Raw genomic sequence first — 23581 nt, 5'->3', positions numbered from 1 at the left:
ATGTTAATTTGGTGTGTCCAAATTCCTGTTCTGTCTTCTCTGAATCTTCCACCTATCCACTATGCATCTTCCTCTGATCCTGCTGATGCATGATCTCAAAGTATCTGTCCATGGGCACTATACCCTGAATCTGACTATCCGCAGTTCCTGCAGATTTCTAATAAATGAGCTATCTATACAAAAAACATTTACATTAGATGTGTGGCTTGCTGCAGTTAATTTCGAGCCCTGCCATTGTGACGTCATCATCGAGACCATCTCGTTTATTCATTAAGTTATTTGAGAATTGTGAACATTTTCATAAATAACTCAAGAAATAATGCATGAAATTTTCAGATGAGGCAATTTTTGATTTCACGGGATAAATCTCTACCGGAATATGTAAAAACTTTACAAATTTTCCTGTTAGCGCGTCGTTTCTTCAAGTAGATGTGATCGCACACAAACAAATAAATATATGCGCGCACACACACACACACACACACACATGATCAGAGTTTTATAGTTATATAAGGATATTTGGACTGTCAATCTAATCACCATATAATTCAAGGGATAAATTAGCACTTTTTGTGATATTGACACTAAACAGTCTCGTAAATAACAAATTATGATTTTTCCAAATTTGATACAAAAAGGTTCTATTTTAAATTCTTCCCACTGATTTCTTGAGGTGTCCAAACATCACGTGTTAATCTGGCTGAGACTAAAGTTGAACCTCCTACAAAGAAAATCGCAGAACAGAAGTGATAGTTTTCTGTGCAGGGTCAGAGGCTGAGGGGAGACCTGATAGAAGTGTATAAAATTATGAGAGATTTAATAGGAACTCGAGGGGTAACTTTTTTACACAAAGTGTATTGTGTGCATGGAATGAGCTGCCAGGGGAAGTAGATGAGGAAGATACTAACGCAACATTGAAGAAGCATTTAGATTGGTACATGGATAGGATAGTGAAGAAAGCTAATAGAATGTTGGCCTTCATAACAAGAGGATTTCAGTATAGGAGTAAAGAGGTTCTTCTGCAATTGTATAGGGCTCTGGTGAGACCACATCTAGAGTATTGTGTCCAGTTTTGGTCTCCTAATTTGAGGAAGGACATCCTTGTGATTGAGGCAGTGCAGCGTAGGTTCACGAGATTGATCTCTGGGATGGCGGGACTGTCATATGAGGAAAGATTGAAAAGACTAGGCTTGTACTCACTGGAGTTTAGAAGGATGATGGGGTATCTTATAGAAACATATAAAACATATAAAAGGACTGGTCAAGCTAGATGCAGGAAAAATGTTCCCAATGTTGGGTGAGTCCAGAACCAGGGGCCAGTCTTAGAATAAAGGGGAAACCATTTAAGACTGAGGTGAGAGAAAACGTTTTCACCCAGAGAGTTGTGAATTTGTAGAATTCCCTGCCACAGAGGGCAGTGGAGGCCTAGTCACTGGATGGATTTAAGACAGAGTTAGATAGAGCTCTAGGGGCTACTGGAGTCAAGGGATATGTGGAGAAGGCAGGCGGGTTATTGATAGGGAATGATCAGCCATGATCACAATGAATGGCGGTGCTGGCTCGAAGGGCCGAATGGCCTCCTCCTGCACCTATTTTCTATGTTTCTATGATAGGTTTAGAAGGTTATGGGCCAAATGCAGGCAGGTGGGACTAGTGTAGATGGGGCATGTTGGTTGATGAGGACAAGTTGGGCTGAAGGGCTGTTTCCATGCTGTTTGACTCTGAGTCATTGATAGGGTAGATTGTCAGAACCTTTCCCTCAGGGTAGAAATGTCAATGACTAGAGGGCATAGCTTTATGGTAAGAGTAGCAAAGTTTAAAGCAGAGGTGAAGGTTACATTTTCTAACACGAGTGGTGGATGCATGGATCCACTGCCAGGGGTTGTAGTGCAGGCCGATAGGATAGTGGCATTTAAAGAGGCTTTTTGACGCACGTGGATATGCAGGGGATGAATGAATATGGATGTGTTGCAAGCAGCGGAGATTAATTTGACTTGGCATCATGATTGGCGTGGCCACTGGGCCAAAAGGCCTTTCCTGTGCTGTACTATTCTACATTATTCTAGGAATAATACAGGTGCAGGATCAGTTCATTCCTAGGAGGAAGAAAGATTCCAAGGGGAGTAAGGGGCGACCGTGGCTGACAAGGGACGTCAGGGACAGTATAAAAATAAAAGGGAAGAAGTACAATGTAGCAAAGATGAGCGGGAAGCAAGAGGATTGGGTAATGTTTAAAGAGCAACAGATCATAACTAAAAAGACAATAGACAATAGATGCTTTCTGGATGCTTTCAAGAGAGAGCTAGATAGGGCTCTTAAAAATAGCGGAGTCAGGGGATATGGGGAGAAGGCAGGAACGGGGTACTGATTGGGGATGATCAGCCATGATCACATTGAATGGCGGTGCTGGCTCGAAGGGCCAAATGGCTTGCTCCTGCACCTATTGTCTATAAGATGAAATAACCGCACATTTGGATAGCAGTAACAGGATCGGTCTGAGTCAGCACGGATTTACGAAGGGGAAATCATAGAAACATAGATAGAAACATAGAAAATAGGTGCAGGAGTAGGCCATTCGGCCCTTCGAGCCTGCACCGCCATTCAATATGATCATGGCTGATCATCCAACTCAATATCCTGTACCTGCCTTCTCTCCATACCCCCTGATCCCTTTAGCCACAAGGGCCACATCTAACTCCCTCTTAAATATAGACAATGAACTGGCCTCAACTACCTTCTGTGGCAGAGAATTCCAGAGATTCACCACTCTCTGTGTGAAAAATGTTTTTCTCATCTCGGTCCTAAAAGATTTCCCCCTTATCCTTAAACTGTGACCCCTTGTTCTGGACTTCCCCAACATCGGGAACAATCTTCCTGCATCTAGCCTGTCCAACCCCTTAAGAATTTTGTAAGTTTCTATAAGATCCCCCCTCAATCTTCTAAATTCTAGTGAGTACAAGCCAAGTCTATCCAGTCTTTCTTCATATGAAATTCCTGACATCCCAGGAATCAGTCTGGTGAACCTTCTCTGTACTCCCTCTATGGCAAGAATGTCTTTCCTCAGATTAGGAGACCAAAACTGTACGCAATACTCCAGGTGTGGCCTCACCAAGACCCTGTACAACTGCAGTAGAACCTCCCTGCTCCTATACTCAAATTCTTTTGCTATGAATGCTAACATACCATTCGCTTTCTTCACTGCCTGCTGCACTTGCATGCCTACTTTCAATGACTGGTGTACCATGACACCCAGGTCTCGTTGCATCTCCCCTTTTCCTAATCGGCCACCATTCAGATAATAGTCTATGCTTGACTAATCTTCTGGAATTTTTTGAGGATGTAACTAGGAAAATGGACAAGGGAGAGCCAGTGGATGTAGTGTACCTGGACTTTCAGAAAGCATTTGATAAGGTCCCACATAGGAGATTAGTGGGCAAAATTAGGGCACATGGTATTGGGGATAGAGTGCTGACATGGATAGAAAATTGGTTGGCAGACAGGAAACAAAGAGTAGGGATTAACAGGTCCCTTTCAGAATGACAGGCAGTAACTAGTGGGGTACCACAAGGCTCGGTGCTGGGACCGCAGCTATTTACAATATACATCAATGATTTGGATGAAGGTTTACAAGGTTAATTCCCGGGATGGCAGGACTGTCATATGTTGAGAGAATGGAGCGGCTGGGTGTGTACACTCTGTAGTTTAGAAGAATGAGAGGGGATCTTATTGAAACATATAAGATTGTTAAGGGTTTGGGCATGCTGGAGGAAGGAAACATGTTCCCGATGTTGGGGGAGTCAAGAACCAGGGGCCACAGTTTAAGAATAAGGGGTAAGCCATTTAGCACGGAGACGAGGAAACACTTTTGCTCACAGAGTTGTGAGTCTGGAATTCTCTTCCTCAGAGGGCGATGGAGGCCGGTTCTCTGGATTCTTTGAAGAGAGAGCTAGATAGGGCTCTTAAAGATAGCGGAGTCAGGAGACATGTGGAGAAGGCAGGAACAGGGTACTGATTGGGGATGATCAGCCATGATCACATAGAATGGCAGTGCTGATTCGAAGGGCCAAATGGCCTACCCCTGCACCTATTCTCTATTATATTTTCACATTTACAACTGATTTTTCTTCACTATATAAGTTTTGCTCTTGTAATAAACATTTACATAAACCATAATATATTTTGAAGTTGCTTTCTTTTCATGGCACTGGCTGCTTATGTGCCATTCAAGGGGAACATAGAAATTACTCCTGGGTCTCTTTAGATTGCTACTAAGAATTAAGAAATAGGAAATGATCTTGTCATGATGGCGCTGGAGTTGGAGGTAGAATGCACCCAGTGCATCAGTGCACCCACATCCCACCGAATTCATAGTAAATTGGTGGTCCTTGATCTATGAGATGAGAAGTGGATATTGCTAACTGTTGTTAATTTTGCTGACTAACCTGAGTGTTTGCTTCTACTAATGACTCCCTAAATCTTAGATTCAGGGCATTACTGATGAGTCTCGTGGTGCTACGACAAGGAAGAATTCGGCTCGGCCATCTTTGGAATTCCCGGCCATGGATCTTGAAGATGTTCCTAAAGAAGAGGTAGTCTATGCCTCCCAGGACTTCATATTTCCTTTTCCATCTCCCTCCTGTTCCCTCTGTCTATCTTTCTATTGCCCTTATGCACTTTCTATGTCTAGTACTCAGAACATTTAAGAGAAGAAATTGTTAGGAAATAGTAAATCTCTGAGAAGTTTCTAAAGGGGTTCCACCCAAATGCCATTCTTGTACAATATTTTCCAGTTTGATATAATTACTACCAGGAAGGTAGTAATGATATCAAACTTCCTGGTAGTAATGATATCAAACTGGAAAATATTGTATAGGGATGGCATTTGGGTGGAAATAAAATGAAACAGAAAAAGTTGTTATCATATGATAATACATAATACTAAAGGATACACTTATGGCTAATGCATTATTTGGAAACGTGTGTGATATTAGGCTGATTATGGGTATATTCAATACGATGGAAAAAAATTAGGTATTTATTTAGTAGCCAATAGCCTTGACTAAAAGAAAAAAAATATTCTGGGAGACGACATGATCTGGACAACACTGATAGGATAGTGATAACTGATTTAATCATTAGGTCCCGCATGGTAGGCTGCTCTGGAAGGTTAGATCGCATGGGATCCAAGGAGAGATAGCTGAATGGATAGAAAATTAGCTTAATGGATGGAAGCAAAGAGTAATAGTGGAAGGTTTCAGTCTAGAGATCTGTGACTAGTGGTGTGCCTCGGGTTTTGGCGCTGGGCCTATTGCTGTTTGTCATCTATATCAATGATTTGGATGAGAACATGCAAGGCATGATTAGCAACTTTGCAGATGACACTAAAGTGGATGGTATTGCATATAGTGAGGATGGTTGTGAAATATTGCTAGATCAGCCATGATTGAATGGCGGAAGAGACTTGATGGGCTGAATGGCCTAATTCTGCTCCTATCACTTATGATCTTATAAAAGACAGAACCTACACAGTGAATGGTAGGGCGGTGAAGAGTGTTGTAGAGCAGAGGGATCTGGGAATGCAGATACATAGTTTCTTGAAAGTGGCATCACAGGTAGACAGGGTGGTCAGAAAAGCTTTTGGCACATTGGCCTTCATCAGTCATGGTATTGAGTATAGAAGTTGGGAGATAATGTTACCATTGTATAAGAGATCGGTGAGGCCACATTTTGAGTATTGTATCCAGTTTTGGATCACCATGTTACAGGAAAGTTGTTGTGCAGAGTGGTGCATAGATTTACGAGGATGTTGCAGGGACGAGAGCCCTACAGGGAGAGATTGTGCAGGCTAGGACTGAATTCCTTGAACCGCAGGAGGATGAGGGGTGTCTTACTGAGGTGTACAAAATCTGGTAATTTTTTTATAGATAAATAGATCTGGTAAACGCAGAGTCTGTTGCTCAGAGTGGGGGAATCAAGAAGCAGAAGACATAGGTTTAAGTGAAGGGGGAAAGATTTGATAACACTGAGTGTTGGGTATAGGGAATTAGCCTCTGGAGAAGGAAGTTGAGGCAGGTACTATCATATCATTTAAGAGACGTTTGAACAGGTACATGGATAGGATAGGTTTAGAGGGTTATGGACCAAGTGCAGGCAGTGGGACTAGTGTAGATGGGGCATATTGGTCAACGTGGGCAAGTTGAGACGAGGGGCCTGCTTCAACGCTCTGTCTCTATGATTTAAAATATATTTAGTATGGTTAATTGAATAGCTCTTTTAGGTATTTACATAATAAGTTGAATATGTTGACTGAGCTACAATCAAGGATTAATCTTCATGTTGTTCAGCCAACTACAAGTGTACAGCAGGCCTACCCTGAACCTGCTCTGTTTTATTCCCCTGGTACCAATGCGCCTCGCATGAGGGAAGCCGTTTTCCTGTTTCCATAAAATACTGTGGTTGGTAGGGATTTGTAATATGAAAACAGAAAATGCTGAAAATACTCAACAGGTCAGGCAGCATCCATCTGGGTTTAAAGTGCAGAAGAGATTAAATAACAAAGGGATCATATTTGCCTTCATTCAGCAAGCACTGATATTTGTCTTTGGATGTGACGGCTTTTAATCTCTCTAATTCTGAGAAAAGGTCAGAAACCGGAAACAGTTTTCTCTCATCCTCCAGATTTGGGTATTGCAGCATTTTCTGTTTTCTTTTGTGTAATCCTTTCATGTTTACATTTGTTAATTAAATGCAAATGCCTGTGTTTGATTCCTGCGGATCTGAGCCCAAAACTGGGTGTCCATTGAAGTAACTGGACAATTTGTCCTCAAGCCAATACAAATATGGCACCACATTGTTGGCCCAGTGATCATCCCATTGTGGCAATTCATGAAACTGAATTAAATATGTTTTAGTGGTTTGTGGGCAAGCACCAGTTAAAATGGCCACAAAACTGTTGCGTTTCTTTGAAGATTTTTTTAACAAGTGATTTTTCCTCCACAAAGAAGTGAATGCCCAATCTGGACTGGGTCTAGATGTGACATCAGTTCTACATCATTTGGGTAGTTCTTGATGTCTTTGGAGGATCTAAGAAAGGCGAGGAAATGCCCATATGCAAGAAAAAGTTGATCACTTCGGCCCATTTTCATAGCTCTCTGACTCCAAGGTCATGCCACTTCAATGACTTTTACTCTATTTGTTGTCTCTTAGGCCCAGCTGATACATGACAAGAATGCAGCAGCTCACTCCTCTGCGACTGACAGGCTCGCAGTTCCTTCAGAAAGAGTGCACATGACCTGGACTAAAGAGAAAATCATAGCAGAAAAGAACAAAAATAAAGAGTCTCTAGCATCAGAAGGTGTGAGAGATATTTTTAACATGAAACCGTAAGTTGCTTTCAGTTTTATTTCTAAATGGGCACATTGTATTTAGCCTCATTAATTACTTGCTTTCTTGTTGAGAGCGATCTGTTTGGTGAACTGAATATCATTTTGAGTTTGTCGGCACTGTTTTGAGAAGACCTTCTGTTGCCAAGTTTTTTTTTGAGAATCAACGTCAATAGACAATAGGTGCAGGAATAGGCCATTCGGCCCTTTGAGCCAGCTCCGCCATTCAATGTGATCATGGCTGATCATCCACAATCAGTACCCCGTTCCTGCCTTCTCCCCATATCCCCTGACTGCTATCTTTAAGACCCCTATCTAGCTCTCTCTTTAGTTAAAAGGCACCAATAGCTCAAACTGTTTTCCTAATCTTAATGAACCTTGGGCAATTGGCAAATAGGAGAGATGCCAATGGTGATCTGGTAATTGGTCTTTTGTATCTGGAATACCTATCTGGAATTGGGCATGGTTATTTATTCATAAAATGAGCCTTCATTTGCTCAAAGAGTAGTATGGTGAGAAACATTTATTAGTGCCATGCATTTGGCCAATATTCAAATATGGGATATTATTACTTAGAACAATAAGGATAGATCTGCTCAGCACCAACTGGTTTTCAATCTTCAGTGATATTACCCAACAGTCTAATGTAGACTTGTTAGATATTTGACTCTGAGCTGGAGGCTTAAGGGCAAATGTGAAAGTCAAGTTATGAAATGGGTTTAACTTTTTTTAGTGAAGATTCAATTAAATTGCCAGCCATAGGACTTTATTAACTTACTTCCACTTACATTTATCTTCAGATAATTACAAACTTGAATATTTAGATATTAACTCAATATAACTTGTTTGTCATTTTAAAATTTCCATCACATTTTGATCTTACAAATATTTCCATTAAACTGTACAGGCCTGAAAACCCAATCTAATCCTTAGTTAGTTAATTTCACTTGGGGGTTCACAGTGGGAAGTTTATTATTTCAGATTTAAAATCTTAATGAACAAGAAATGCAACTGTATTTAAGGCCAACTTGGCAATGGCCCGTAAAGTGCTTCACAATACTGAGCAGTTATTCAACTCCATTAAGGGTCAGAACAAGACCTAGCATGCCTTCAATCCCAAATATTTTTTAGCAAATCCTGCAAATGCTATTTCCAAGTGTTCAGATTGACATTATTAATCATTGAAAATATTTGATGGTGTGCAATAACTTGTTAACTGCGCAAGATTGGTGGGGGAAGACCTTGTTATATTTTGAGCCTGGACTAATTGATTAATGAGTAGGATATTAATTCCAAAGACTTGGGTGAAGGAATAGGTGGGTTCACATGGTCTGGTTGGTGACATTTAGAGTCCCAAGAGTGCACAGGAAATCTTAAGTGTTGCATTTGTGCAAGGGAAACTGTTTATAAAGCCTTGTGATAACATGATGACGTGATCCATTTCCAGTGAGGGCACCAAATGGTCAGTGGTAAACTAATTCCCATTTTAACATGAACGGAAGTGGTTACATTAGTGAGCAAATACATTTAACATGGCTCTTGATCTGTTGGTGGAAGCTACATGTCTGGCCAGCTGTGTGTCCATGCGAATAAGATTTTTAATAAACAATGGGGTAACCAGCCTGCCTGAAGGCAAATGAAATTTAGAAAACAGTTTGTCCGGGGTGAGGTCGTACAGGAATTCTCCTTTAAAACTGCATGTGGAAAATCTTGACATCCCCTAGCACCAGAACGTAATTCCCTACAACACATACATACACGCACACTTTTCCCTTCCGTGAGTCTCTTTACAAATATTGTCACCTAACTGTAACCCAATAGATGGTTTTGGGCTGCTTGATCTTTGGGGCTGACTGCCATTTTTAACCTACTGTAGGAGTCGATTGAAGTACTAGCAATTATTTACCCAGTGGTTAAAATCATGATCAGTGATTTTCCTGCATAAGTCGCAGTGAGTTATAGCCTGTCTACTCTGGAAACAATGGGCCCAAATGTAGTTATCTTCTCCTGCAGTTCTTTTGGAGTGGTGTCTACATGGGTTGGATTTAGGCTTTAGGCTTTAGAGATACAGCGTGTTAACAGGCCCTTTGGCCCACCGAGTCCGCACCGACCTGTGATTACCACCATACACTAGCTCTACCTTTCACACTAGGGGACGATTTACAGAAGCCAATTAACCTACAAACCTGAATATCTTTGGAGTGTGTGAGGAAACAGGAGCACTTGGAGAAAATTCACACTGCCATAGGGAGAATGTACAAACTCCATATAGATAACACCTGCTGTCAGCATCGAACCTCGGTCTCTGACGCTGTAAGGCAGCCTCTATCGCGGTGCCACTGTGCCGCCTGTCTCTGATTCCGCACATGCCTGTTCTAGAGAGATTTGTAATGTTCACAGGACTGGAACATTGTAGCTGTGAGGAAAGATTGGATTATCTACAGGGAGATACAGGGAGACAAATGAGGTGCATAAGATTATACAGGCCAAGACAGAGATAATAGGAAGAAGCTAGTTCCCTTGATCGATGTGTCAAAACTAAAGGCCATAGATTTGAAATTAGTGGAAGAAGGATTAGAGGGAAAATAAGATAACATTTTAATCTAAAGGATGAATTGGCTTTGGACCTCACTGCTTGATAAGGCGATAGAGACAGAACCCTCACTAAGTTTAACCAGAACTTGGGTATATATTTGCAAAGCTCTGATTAAGTGGTTGAAGATAAGATTAGGCTAGATACAAATAAATAGTTTCTTATATTGGAAATGTTCTGTGGCTCTTTTGATGGCATTGTGGAAACAGGAGACAAGTTGGAGAGCAAATGCCAGGTTTCTCAATTTCCCACTCTGTGGCTGGACTTGAGCGTTATGTTCAGGGGCAAAAATGCATATCCCCTAAATAAAGGGCTTGCATTTTGCAGTTGGCACCTTGGCCTTGTGCTTTGGTTGGCCAGCATTCTGGCTAAATCCCATTCATTTCTGTTGCAATGTTGTTAATTATTTTTTAACAGCTATTTAAACTCTTTCTAAATGTCCCTGATTTGACAAATGGTAATCGGTGGTCCAGGTGGTGTGCAGGGAGAAGGGATCGGCTGTCTGAAGTTTAGCTCGTGGCCCATGCCATATTGCAGGGCCGAATGGCCTACTCCTGCGCCTATTGTCTATTGACAGCTGTGACAATTGGGTTTCCACGTCATTTGCAGTGACGAGGAAAATTGCAGGTGATGAATGTGAGCATTATGTAAGGTTGACATGATTCAATGTAATAGATCAACTACAATTTGATGTTTCTCGGTTACATAAATGTCTGCAACCTCCTGTAAGTGGAATGTTAGAAAACAATTGCTAAATGACTAAAACAGTCACTTGTTTGTGTATGATGTCCATTTTCTTCCAAGTATATAAACTTCAAATATTCACTTGTTAACTTCACCCTTGGATCTTTGTGAAATTAGGAACAAATGATTTTAAAGTTGCATTAACGCTGTCTTTTTTCTTTGTTACAGAGAATGGGGAAATCTGTAAGTTTCATTTGATCTTCATTCATCTGTATTGCTTGTGTGTGTTTCTATTTTTAAATAGTCCTTAGCAGCACATGGCATTCTCTGCAAAAGCTTCAATAACTCAAGTTTGTTCTATATTTAATTTACTATCAAGGCTGAGGGCTCCTTTTGTTAGCAGTAATTGTCTGGACAATTGCAGTAAGATTGTGTTTTTCTTTTCTGATTAATGAATCATTTTCACAATTAAAAGATTTTAATGTCATGTGCTGATCTGTACATGTTTGCTCTATAAATGTTAGAATACTTTCTGTACTTTTCTGGATCCTTAATTTTGAATTTGGGCAATGATGATGCCCTTTGTTTCATATTGACTGTGGAACCCATTGTCAAAGACCAATGTTCTTCTGGCTTGCTTACCCACAAATCTTTCTTAATTCTAGCTCATCTTGCACTTTTTGCTTGTACTCTAAACATGGCACTCTAAACAAACCTTGTTCATTCATAATCTACATGATCAGTGGCCTTTCTTTCTCCTCGTGGTGGCGTGTGTTCGAATCCCACCTCTGACACCATGTAGATAAAATATACACGGCGTGTAATTTAAGATCATCTTTAACCTACATACAGATTTAACAGCACAGTAACATGTTAGTTGTCACTGCATCCTGTCTGCCTCCCGAACTGCGTAGCATAGGAAGTGAGTGTTAATATAAATGATACGGGATTAGTGATGCTAACCTATACATGATTGGTTGCATGCATAAACCAATCTACACTTGCTTTGTTCCATGCCACACCTTACTCTTGTTTCTCTAACTTCCATCCCAACAACTCAAGCTGTTAATCTCCAATCTTGCTTGATCCTTATTTATGGCCATTCCTTCAGTGGTTTAGTCCTTTTCCTTTACATCAATTTGACTCTTTGACCAAGGTTATGGACTTTTATTGTAATATCTCGTCAAGTGGGTCAGTGCCAAATTTTGTCTGTTAATACTCCAGTCCTCTTCCAAACGTTTTAAAGAGCAACACTGAGAGTCAAAGAAAAAATATTACCTGACTAACTAATATTCAGACTTGGTCACAATAATTTTGGACAAGGATTTGCAGTCAGATGTAGAAGTAGTAATGCTTAACCCTTTCTGTTCTTGCACATGAATATGAAGAGCCAGACTTGGCAGACAATAAGACTAATCTTCTTCAGTTTAAACTTCTGACAGGAGAATGATCATATAAAAATAAAGAAATAGCATATTTGGCTCTATTTCTGCTTTCAGAACAACTCTTCTATGCTTGAATTCCTTCCTATCCCACCCTACCCAATCATCCTCCCATGTACCATGAGCAATGAATGGTCATCGGAAATAGTGCAGCAAGACAATTCGTTTGTACTGATGTCTCATAAGAAAACTTACTTTTATTCAGCGATCTATTGGATGACTATTTAAAATTAGGATCAAGAAATGCAATAAAAGGATAGCTGGGCATATGAAATAAACAAAAGTAGACTGAAAAAATTCTGACAACAAATGTGGAGAGGAAAACAAAATTAATACTTCAAGCCAATGACTTTTCACCAGACTAACCAGCAGACTAACATATAGACTAGGAAGGCAGATTTTCTAAAATTCAGTGTTGTCTGTACAGACCTCCGTGATTTCATAACCTTGCTTTCACTTTCACATGATCCAAATCTGGCTCTTTCCTTATCTTTACTCCCATTTCTCACTATTTTAGTCAGGCGGTAGTACAATCCCCTACTGTCAATTCCTCCGTCTACGCCACATCTGCTCCCTGAATGAAGCTTTCCATTCTAGGACATCTGAGATTTCATTTTTCGTTGTAAAATGTGGTCCCTCCCCGCTGTCATATATGGATCCCTCATCTGCGTCTTCTCTGTCTCCCATAGTTCTGCTCTCGACCCCCCCTCCCCCCAGACTTAGAAACATAGGAAATAGGTGCAGGAGGAGGCCATTCGGCCCTTTGAGCCAGCACCGCCATTCATTGTGACCATGGCTGATCGTCCCCTATCAATAACTCGTGCCTGCCTTCTCCCCATATCCCTTGACTCCACTAGCCCCGAGAGCTCTATCTAACTATCTCTTAAATCCATCCAGTGACTTGGCCTCTGTGGCAGGGAATTCCATAAATTCACAACTCTCTGGGTGAAAAAGTTTTTTCTCACATCAATCTTAAATGACCTGCCCTTTATTCTAAGTGTGGCCCCTGGTTCTGCACTCGCCCAACATTGGGAACATTTTTCCTGCATCTAGCTTGTCCAATCTTTTTATACTTTGATATGTTTCTATAAGATGCCCCCTCATCCTTCTAAACTCCAGAGAATACAAGCCTAGTCTTTTCAATCTTTCCTCATATGACAGTCCCGCCATCCCAGGGATCAATCTCGTGAACCTACGCTGCACTGCCTCAATCACAAGGATGTCCTTCCTCAAATTAGGAGACCAAAACTGTACACAATACTCCAGATGTGGTCTCACCAGAGCCCTATACAACTGCAGAAGAACCTCTCTACTCCTATACTGAAATCCTCTTGTCTTCTCTGTGTCCCATAGTTCTGCTCTCGCTCCCCCTCCCCCCAGACAGAACAAGGATAGAATTCTGCTGGTCCTCACCTTTTACCCCACCAGCCTACACGTCTAATACATCATTCTCCAACATTTCCGTCACATCCAACATTGTTCCACCACCAGGCACATCTTCCCATTTCCACTCTTTTCTGCATTCCACAGAGACCAACCCCTCTGCAACCCCTTGGTCCATTCATCCCTTCCCACACAAAACACTTCCTCCCCAGGTACCTTTCCCTGCAACCTCAGGAGATTAAATAATTGAATATATTTTATTAGCCAAGTAAGCATACATACAAGGAATTTGCCTTGGTGCTTTGCTCGCAAGTAACAACAAGATATACAGTAGACAATTAAAAATAAAACATTATAATTTAAACACGTGACGAATAAAATAAAATACCAGAGCACAAGGAGGCCTCATCTACTGCATCCAGTGTTCGTGATGTAGCCTCCTAAGCATCAGCGACACCAAATGTAGACTCGTCAATGTTTCAACTAACACTTGCGCTCAGTCCACCAAGGCATACTGGCTTTCCCAGTGGTTAACCATTTTAGTTTCCCTTCCCATCCCCATACTGACCTTTCTGTCCTGGGCCACCTCCATTGCAGGGTAAGGCCACATGCAAACTAGAAGAAGAGCAACACGTATTCCGCTTGAGTAGCTTACACCCCAATTGTATGAACATTGAATTCTCCAACCGTAGGTAACATCTTACAATATTTCCCCCACCTCCCCCCCCGCCCCACCTGGATTAACACCTATTTCTCCCCACCCACCCACGACATAACTTCCTCTGACTTCACAATTCTTCAATACTTTGTCCAGCACCATCAGTTGTAACCTCCTGCCTTGTCCAACCATCTACCTGACCCTTGTCGGGAATTTATGATGCAGCTTTATAAAACTTAGGTGCGGCCACGTTTGGAGTATTGTGTGTAGTTCTGGACACCCCATTACAGGGGGGATACAGAGGGTATGGGGAGGATGCAGAAGTCGTTCACCGGAAATCTGCCTGGATGAGAGGGTATTAGCTATAAGAGGTTGGACAAGTTTGGATTGTTATATCTGGAGCTGAGGGGAGTATTGAAAGAAGTTTAGAAAATTCTGAGAGATGCGCATAGATAGGGTAGACAGTTAGAAATCTTTTGCCAGAATAGAACTGAAAATACTAGCCGGCAGAGCTTTGTGAGAAGGAGAAGTTTAAAGGAGATGTGCATGTTTCTTTAATGCAGAGTGGAGGGTGACTGGAATGCTCTGCATACAATATTGATGTTTAAAAGGCTTTTGGATAAGCACATTAATATGCAGGGAATAGAGGAAATGGATTATGTGCAGGAAGAAGGGATTAGTTTAGTTTGGCATCATGTTCAGCACTGAAGGACCTGTCCCTGAGCAATACTGTCTCCACGTTCAATAGCAGGCCCTTGATTTAGGCATCTTAGAATGCGTTTGCTGGAAAGGACGTAAAGGTTTTCATTTACATGCATCATGTCTATTGGTCTTGTAAGCATTTCAGTAATTTTGGGAAGACATTTCTCATCCTAAGAATACAATTTTGGTTATATCAGTACACAGCTTAGACATTGTAATGTTACTTTTGATATATAATATGCCTCAAAGCAATACTGTTAGTGTTGCCTTGCTCCCTAAAACATCAGTTAAATGGCATTCAGGCAAGTAAATTTGCCTCCATGTGAAATAAAGCAGCAAGAACAAATAGGCCATTGAGCCCATGCAATTGTGAAAATGCATTGTGAGTGTCTGTCACGACTGAAGCTGGTCGAGGAGCCATAAATCTGAATTGAGTACAAAGTAGGAACTGGCTATTGAGAGACATTAAACTGTTCCCAAATCTCCAACCAGCAATGGTACTTGGACATGGTATATTTAGCTAAAACATATAAAGGAGTCAGACTGTTTTTTCCCTTTGAATTTGAATTAAGGAAATTAATTAAAGGTTATGTTTTGGAGCTTGGGTTATTCTTGTTCCTAAAATGTGACTTTTCTGGGATAAATCAATACCTGAATAGTTGAGCACAGGTTGAGCCCTTTGACCCATCATATCTGCACCGACCATGACACTAATCTAACTAATTCCATCTGACTGCAAGGAGCCCTGTTCATGTGTCTGGCTAAATGCCTCTTTAACATTGCAATTGTATATTTCTCTCTCTTCCATGTTCTGTAAATGTCAACAGCTTTTAGACATGCTCATTTTTGCCTGTCGGCTTAACTTGCTCATTATGTGGATGGTAACTTCTCCTTTGAACATCTTATCCATCAATAATTGATCATATTTCCTTCTTTCAGGAATCAGTCCAATGTTAGGCGGATGCATACTGCAGTGAAACTCAACGAGGTGGTTGTTAACAGATCCCAGGATGCCAGACTTGTGTTATTGAACATGCCCGGCCCCCCTAAAAACAGACAAGGGGATGAAAACTGTATCCTTTCTATCTCTGCAACCACAGATTGTGCTTTATGATAATGAAAATGATGCATGAAAAAGTTTGCTTTTACTTCTAAACTAAAGAGTAATTCATAGATATTTTTTTAATAACATATATTAGAATTATGCAATTCTATTGTGCACATGCAATGTGCTGTATGGTCCTAAACGTTTAATTATTTTTTAAAACAATATTTTTAACACTACTCAAACATACCACCCAGACTTTTCCATTGCCAACATCTTACTCGCCCACATAGCTATCCACTCCATTTCCAAAGATTGTGTGGAACTTTGTCCCAAAAATGGAAATTATTCACCCTGCTGCCTCTCCAACTCTTTTTCATTTTTCCATTGCTTCGAACCAGATCCCCAGACTCCACCTGCACTGAAACAGAACCCTAGACTCTTCCTCTCATTCTCTGCACATCACTGCTCTACATTTTCTCCAAGCTTTCTATCAATACCACTAAGCCATAATCTCACTTAACTGTACTATTGAACTTTCCTACCTGGCCTCATTGTACATTGTAGGCAGCTTCCCACTTCTCACTCAACGCTTCGTATTGAAAATGCTATCACGTTCTTCACAGTGGGAAAATACTTCTAATTTTGAGATGTTAGTTGTTGTCACACCATCGCTACACTGTGGCTGGCAATAGCTGATATTTTGCATGTTGACATGTTGTTTGATTGCACTTGTTGAAGAATCAGAATACTTGTAGAAAGGAAAGTGACACTTCTACCTATTTAATCGATGTTAATCCCTAATTAAGCAGTTCATTTAGTTCTGTTCCACTGATTATTTTTTGTACAGGCTTCCACATTACTCTTCATCCAATACCTGCTAAATTCCCTCTTGAAAGTCAAGATTAGGTTTCTATGACACTTGCAGACCGTTTCTCAAATCATAATGACTCTCAGTAGTTGTTTTATTTGAAACAATTGAACTTTAAAACTTTGTAAAATGTGAAATTGCTTCATAATTTCCTCTAACTTGTGAGTGCGGACTTTGTGATTCAATGGCTCTGACCCAAGAAGCTCTCTGTCTGTTTGAAGGAGCTGACTGGTGCCCTCAGGGAAGTGGAGTGCAGACGCCCATCTGTGCGTATTTATTTAAATAATTCTCCTTGCAACTATTCTAAAGGGAGTATTGTGTGATTTTGTGAAGCTGGCCAGCTGGAATCTTCAGTCATGCTCTGACATTTCTGTAGTTTGTATCTATATCCAAATTCTTCAAAGGATTTAAAGCACGTTTAGAGCATAAAACTCCATTTATGTAGTTTAAAGTCCACATTTATCTGACCTTGCTGTCTTCAGCAATTTCATTTGTTTGACAGTCAGCATGGACTCAAATGCCTGAATAGCAGTCTCCTACATTGTAAGGGAATATGAAAATGATTAAGTGGCTGGGATAGTATCATGGAGTTTTATATTTAAATACATCCTGTATTGAAGGGCTCTGCAAAAGACAGAATGGTCTCTGTGGATTGTTTGTTTAATATTAGTTGAGCACATCAAAAAGAGCAAAAGATAAGCAAAGGTTGGTGTCAGCAAAATGGAATTCTGACATTCTGGAGTTTCCTAAAGCTGCCAGAGGTTTATATTGGAGAGTGCAATCATAGCTAGAAGAATTGCATGCCTGAATTCTTAACTTCAAAGTGCCTTGAAGACACTGCAGAACACAAAATGCCTTTATTCAGCTCTTCAGCTCTCTAATCCCTCTCATGAACTTTTGACGCTGAACCTTTTGATCTTGTCTTCCCTTCTATTACATTCCTTCCAGTTGCAATGTCCCGTGATTCACCTGGCCCTCCTGGAGGATAATACACACAATCCTTGACTTAGTGCGTGACAGATATGGAGTTCCTGGAGGTGCTGACAGAGGGCTTGAACAGAGCGCTGATGGTGCGAGGTGGAGGCAGTGAAGTGATCACCATTTACTCCTAGACCTACAACCCAACAGCTTGGCTCCAAGCAAATTTACCGAATGGTGCCAACAAATTTCATCAGTGACATGGGGGACGGGGAGCTTTTGTATTTCATCTGCTGCTGGTATTTTTGGTAATGACAGAAGACAAGAGCATCCTGACAGTGAAGAGACTCCACTGGTGTTCTTTCCCATGATTCCAGACGACTGGAGTCATTGCTGCACTTTCCTTAATGAAAGCAAAAAACTTGTATTTCAAAGCTTGTTTTATGTTTTCATTTCACTCTCTGAACAGTTCTTTATAAACTCTGTAATCTAAATGTGTACCACTGTCGATAGTGCTGGTAGGTTAAATGGTGCAATTAGAGAACGGTTATATCTCTGCTTTCTGCAGATCTAGACTGGTCAAAACAGAATGGTGCCAGTGAGATGGACTTTTTTTTTGTGGGGGGGGGGGTATTAATTGTACTTGTGTTTTGGTTTTATTACATAAACAAGTGTGCAATCCTTATTTTGTGTTCTTTTTAAGTCATCCTTAGAAACATAGAAATTAGGTGCAGGAGTAGGCCTTAGTTTTTGCTCGATAAATTGGCTAGTTGTATAAGCGGCCTCTGTCAAGGCACTTGCCAGTAATAGCCACTGGGAGGCCCTCCTGCTCTTTTTTATTTCATGTGTATTTCAATGTATCACCTCCTGTATGAAGTGGTTCAGTTAAAAAATGGGGAGAAACAACCATCCACCATGCTGCTTGTGGGGAGTCCAGCTGATTTTTGAGGTTTGTCTAGTTTGTTGCAGTAGGATAGGTACAAATTCTCTCTTTTCACAAATACAAATACAATGTGGCAGATTGAATGATTTTTAATGTTAGGAATGTACTATATATTTTGGCAGATATGTTTTCTACAAATGAAAAACCAGTATATCTAAGTAAATGCATGTAGGAGTGTTTTTTCTTCGTCAGGATTATAATTTATTGTATTTACCCATCTTTTGTCCCCCTTATTTAAACTGTTCTTATTTAGTGTGTGCAATCATACTTGCAGGGTTTTATCCTCCATTTTACTGCTGAAGTTTTATAAGCAGCTAGGCATTATGTTCACTTAATCTGCAAAATTCCTCACTCATTTCATTAACAAATGACCAATAAGGAGAAACAATTACCTGCCGTTTCCAAATTACTGGCCCGCACATTCATTGTGTGGTTTTAGTAATCAACCATGCCAATTCAGACGATCTATCTCAGTGACCAGATTTACTTAGCAAAAATTACGGAACAGTGGCATGGGTCTTACTGCAGAGGATTTAGGAGTATTTGGATACATTTGTAACAGGTACACAAGCGATTTTCGGCAAAGGACGAATCCGGCACCTTTAATCCAGACAAAATTACAAGACCATTGCATGTGGCACATGCTCTTTCCGTGTGAAAGAGTTAATTGTTTGCTTATTTGTTAATTGTTAATTCTTTAAGTTTCTTGAACTCCATAGTGCTTTGGAGATACTGGAGTTAGTGAGTCAGAAGTGTATTGTTGATTTATTATTACATGACCTCAGATGGTTGAGCAAAATGGATAATCCAGCAAGGTTCTGGAACCAAGGTGGCCAGAACATCAATGCTGTACCAGTATGGCTCATTGTAAACCAACCAGTGGTTCCTGCTGTGAATCCCAGTGCTGTTCATTTGAGGATCATGAAAATTATTTTAAGATACCAAGAAAATATTTTTCAAAGCCTTTATTGCAGGTTGAGGCAAAACAGATACAGACACACCAGGCAGTTCCTGAGTGTGCAGCTACCCAGCTGACGTTAGTTGGGTCTCTTAGGGGATATGATTGTCTCCCCCATATTCGCCCTTTGTTCTATTATGTTCAATCATGAGGCACCTTGCAATTCCCCAGGTTGGATTAAAGGTCTGCATGCAGTTAGACTTCACTGCAACTCTGAACTGACAATACTGCAAAATTGCTATGCAAATTTATCTTCAATACCTTCATTCTTGTTATTGCAACCTTTCTATATTAATGAATTTCAGCATCGGAGAAAGAGTTGCGGGATTACCAGGTCACGGGGTAAATTGAGATGGCTTTCTAGTTACATTTTGTTTTAACAGTGTAGATATACAGTAGACCACCCACACCTTGGATTTGACATGGAAGGTGGTAGTTTGAAAATGGCCTGTGCTAAAACTAATGAAGACTCATTGCAATTAGTCTTCCCTTGCCCACAATACTTGCTAAACTACCACTATCTTTGTGGAAAACTGCACTGGTCAGAGATTGAAATGTTTCTGTGATTGCATTGTGTGGCTTTTTGCGTTTTATAGATATGATTTCCATGAGTTAAAAATCATAGAAAACATCTTCTTACTTACATTTTACTCAATTTGTAGAGCTTGCATTTTTGATGCCCCTCACTCCTCACTGTGGGCACTTTTCAACTAGTGAAACAATTCCCATTATTTGGGATGTGGAAAATAGAATTTTACCAGCAAGTAAGTAAGTTTATTAGCCAAGTATTCACATACAAGGAATTTGCCTTGGTGCTCCACCCACAAGTAACAACATGACATACAGTGACGGTTATGAATGACTCAGAAAACACTAAACATTAATAATAATAAAACATTAATGATAAAACACCATTGATCAAGCATGTGAACCAACAACACACCAGATCAAAGGGAGGCTGCAGATTTTTGGCTGTTGAGTAGAGCAACTACTCGTGGATAAAAACAGTTTTTATGTCTGGCTGTGGCAGCTTTGACAATCTGGAGTTGCCTTCCAGAGGGAATGCTACACTTTATAAAGAGGTCAGTGCAGGGGTTACTATGATTTAATAGTCAATTTCTACATTGTAGACACACTTGCCAAACAGTTACCAAGAGCAATGAACCTGTTAGAATTAATTGAAGTGTTGCAGCAGCCTGAAGAAGGGTCCCAACCCTAAACATCATCTGTCCATTCTCTGCACAGATAGTTGCTGCCTGACCCGCTGAGTTCTTCCAGAAGTTTGATTTTTTTCCGGTATCTACATTCTCTTGTCTCAATAGATTTGCCTTGCTCATTTGCAGTATTTTCCTTCTAGTGGATATAAACTCGTGCACTTTTTGAGGGGAAAAAACTGCACTGTTTATTCAATTTAAAGCTCAGACATTGACACTGATCTACTTGGAACACAAACTGCTGGAGGACCTCAGCGGTTTAGACAATATCTTTGGAGGGCACGGATAGACGATGTTTCGATGTTGGCACCCTTCTTCAAACCTGAAATATCCTGACTTGAAACGTCAGGATGACATCAGATGACTTGCCCTCCAGAGATGCCTGACACTGAGTTACTCCAGCACTGTGTTCTAAGCAAGACTCCAGCATCCGCTTTTGCTTGGGTCTATACCCTGATCTTCTTTCTATTATGTACTTGCATCATTTGTTTTTAAACACCTAAAGCACTATTTCATCAAATACTCAATAGGACCTTTTGTCACTGTCCTTTCCGTGGGAACAATGGAGATGCTGACTCGCACATCTCTTTATCTTGTACAGGGATTTTCTTTAAACTTCTGCAGTGGGTTATGCAGAGGTTATCATTCATGTTGTGACTCGGAGGCTGTTCCTACACATGAATAGATCAGGGATATGGGGATTTGGCTTCTTGAAGAGCAGGAAAGACATTAAACAGAAGTAGGACCAGCATCTGCAGTTCCTTCTTAAACAGGTAGGATTTGCCCTGATCCAAGCATGATGTTATGAATATCTCTTGGATTGAGTTTGCATATTTGAAACACATTTGGTTTTAGCCCTGTGAGATTGGGACCATTGCTGCAGTTTCACATGAGCTGTAGACTTCCAGGTTAAACTTGAACTTGGAAAGAATCCACAGAAAATGCTAATGCTAAAAAATATTTAATTTGAAAATAATAACCAGTAGCCATTTGACTATTTCAACGTAGTTATCTTTCTGTTTTCACGCTGGCTATGGTGGGTAACATGGGCTGTCTCTTCCTCTTCACATTTTCAAGTGAATATGCGTTTTGAAAGGTGCGATTTACACTGGAAAAACTTCAGTACAAGGAATAATTTGCTTTCAGGAGGTTTTACCCCACCATGTTCTTGGATGGAGGTGGTGTGGGGGAAACAGGGTTTGTTTTAATCAAGCTGGACTAGATATAAATAACAAATAACAGTGGTTCCAATTGTTTTTTATATTACAAGCTGTATATTTAACAACTTGACATTTGTAAAAATAAAATTGCCGACCATTTCAATTTTAGTACCATTCTTGAACAATGGTAAAACACAATGTGTAATATATCCGCTTGAAATTATTGCACTGTTGTATTTTTATTACTGTACTAGGAGTTTGGTTTCCTACAAGAAGTGAAATATTGTGTACAAATGTTATATCCCTTAGCATTTTCTGTCTGAATTGACATTGGTAATGAATGATTACAACTACATCCACACAACATGCCAAATTGATTCACTCTGAAGCATTGTCTAAGTTTATTCTTTACTGTGTAGATGTTAACATAAAATTGTTTAAAGATAATGAGGTTTAATGCCTCATCCAGAATGAGCCTAGCATCCATACACTCAAGCAAACGCCATATCACACTTCATACCACTAGCATTTATCCATTGCCTCATTTTTTACAATTTTATTTACCCCCAAGTTTGATTTAATAGTTTCGGGAGAGTGGGGATTTCTGATGTATTTAAAGAATTTTGGATTTTCGACACATGAAAGCCTCACTGGAGTCTTTATTTTAAGTCTCAACTTAGATATTGTCCTTTAATCATGCTGTAAATGTCGAAAATAAAATCTATCAAAATTCATTTGAATAAATGTTACTCAAATATAGTACCAAAAAGCATCCAAGACACCACAGCTAACACCTTTGGTCAAAAAGTTAGCATTCCTGTTGCTATTTGTTAACCTATGAAATGCAATGTTTCACACACCACTAATATTTTGTATAAGTAACACTAACACGGAAAATGAAGGAAACACTCATCTGAAGAGCAATAAAGTTAATAGCTCACATCATAGACAGAACTGGATAAAAGATAAATAAATTAGTTATAATCACCTGCAGCCTCATAGAAGAGGGTTGTAAAATGGGGAGGTTGATGAGGTCAGAGCTGCAAAGAAATAAATGATATGCATCAGGTTATGGAAATTGTGAGTCTGTGGGCTGGTAGTGCAGAAGATGAGGCCCTGGGGAATTCAATCTTTGTGTTGACCAAGAGAGGAGCAGAGTACCCTTGGACAAAAGGACCTCTATAATTAGTCCCAATGTCAATTCTGGTCACAACCTGTTGCAAATATTTCCTTTATCTACATCGCTCTCACCTTTTCCATGTCATCTCAGAAACTGATTGTTTTTTTTCTCACTATGCCAATTCTAACGAAGGGCCTTTAACCTGAGACTCTAATTGTGTTTCGCTTCCTGCAGGTAATGCCCGATCTGGTGAGGGCTTGCTGGTTTATATTTTAAAGTTAATTCCTGTCATATACAATTGTTAGAAATCTCTAGCTTCTATCTCTAGCAACCTGATCACAGTTCACACTTTAATACATATGGCACCATTGTGCTGCCATAACACCTCCCTTTCAGCTGAGATGTTAAGTCAAAGCCACCTTCTGGAGATAAAACATTCCATACTAGCAGAGGATAGTTTTAAATGGCAGATCTGCCAGTACAGCACTAGTAGATTTAGGTTTACTGA

General features: G+C 40.2%; 1 protein-coding gene across 4 annotated transcripts in view; it reads left to right on the top strand.

Annotated features, from left to right (window-relative positions):
* slc12a7 (solute carrier family 12 member 7) overlaps positions 1-18385 on the top strand; it is a 254830-nt gene extending 236445 nt beyond the window's left edge. For 3 of the 4 annotated variants that reach the window (XM_033016690.1, XM_033016696.1, XM_033016708.1), the window contains exons 22-26: positions 4482-4589; positions 7207-7382; positions 10888-10902; positions 15784-15917; positions 17781-18385. In XM_033016690.1, the coding sequence (XP_032872581.1) occupies positions 4482-4589; positions 7207-7382; positions 10888-10902; positions 15784-15917; positions 17781-17872 (525 nt within the window). In that variant the 3' untranslated portion in view covers positions 17873-18385. The remainder of the gene's footprint in view (positions 1-4481; positions 4590-7206; positions 7383-10887; positions 10903-15783; positions 15918-17780) is intronic. The other variant, XM_033016701.1, reaches the window with a different exon arrangement.
* The last annotated feature ends 5196 nt before the right edge of the window (positions 18386-23581 follow it).

This window comes from Amblyraja radiata, chromosome 2 (assembly GCF_010909765.2).
Source record: "Amblyraja radiata isolate CabotCenter1 chromosome 2, sAmbRad1.1.pri, whole genome shotgun sequence".
NCBI classification, from domain to species: domain Eukaryota; kingdom Metazoa; phylum Chordata; class Chondrichthyes; order Rajiformes; family Rajidae; genus Amblyraja; species Amblyraja radiata.
Note: the sequence above shows the minus strand (reverse complement) of the source record. Positions and strands in the feature narration are given on the sequence as shown.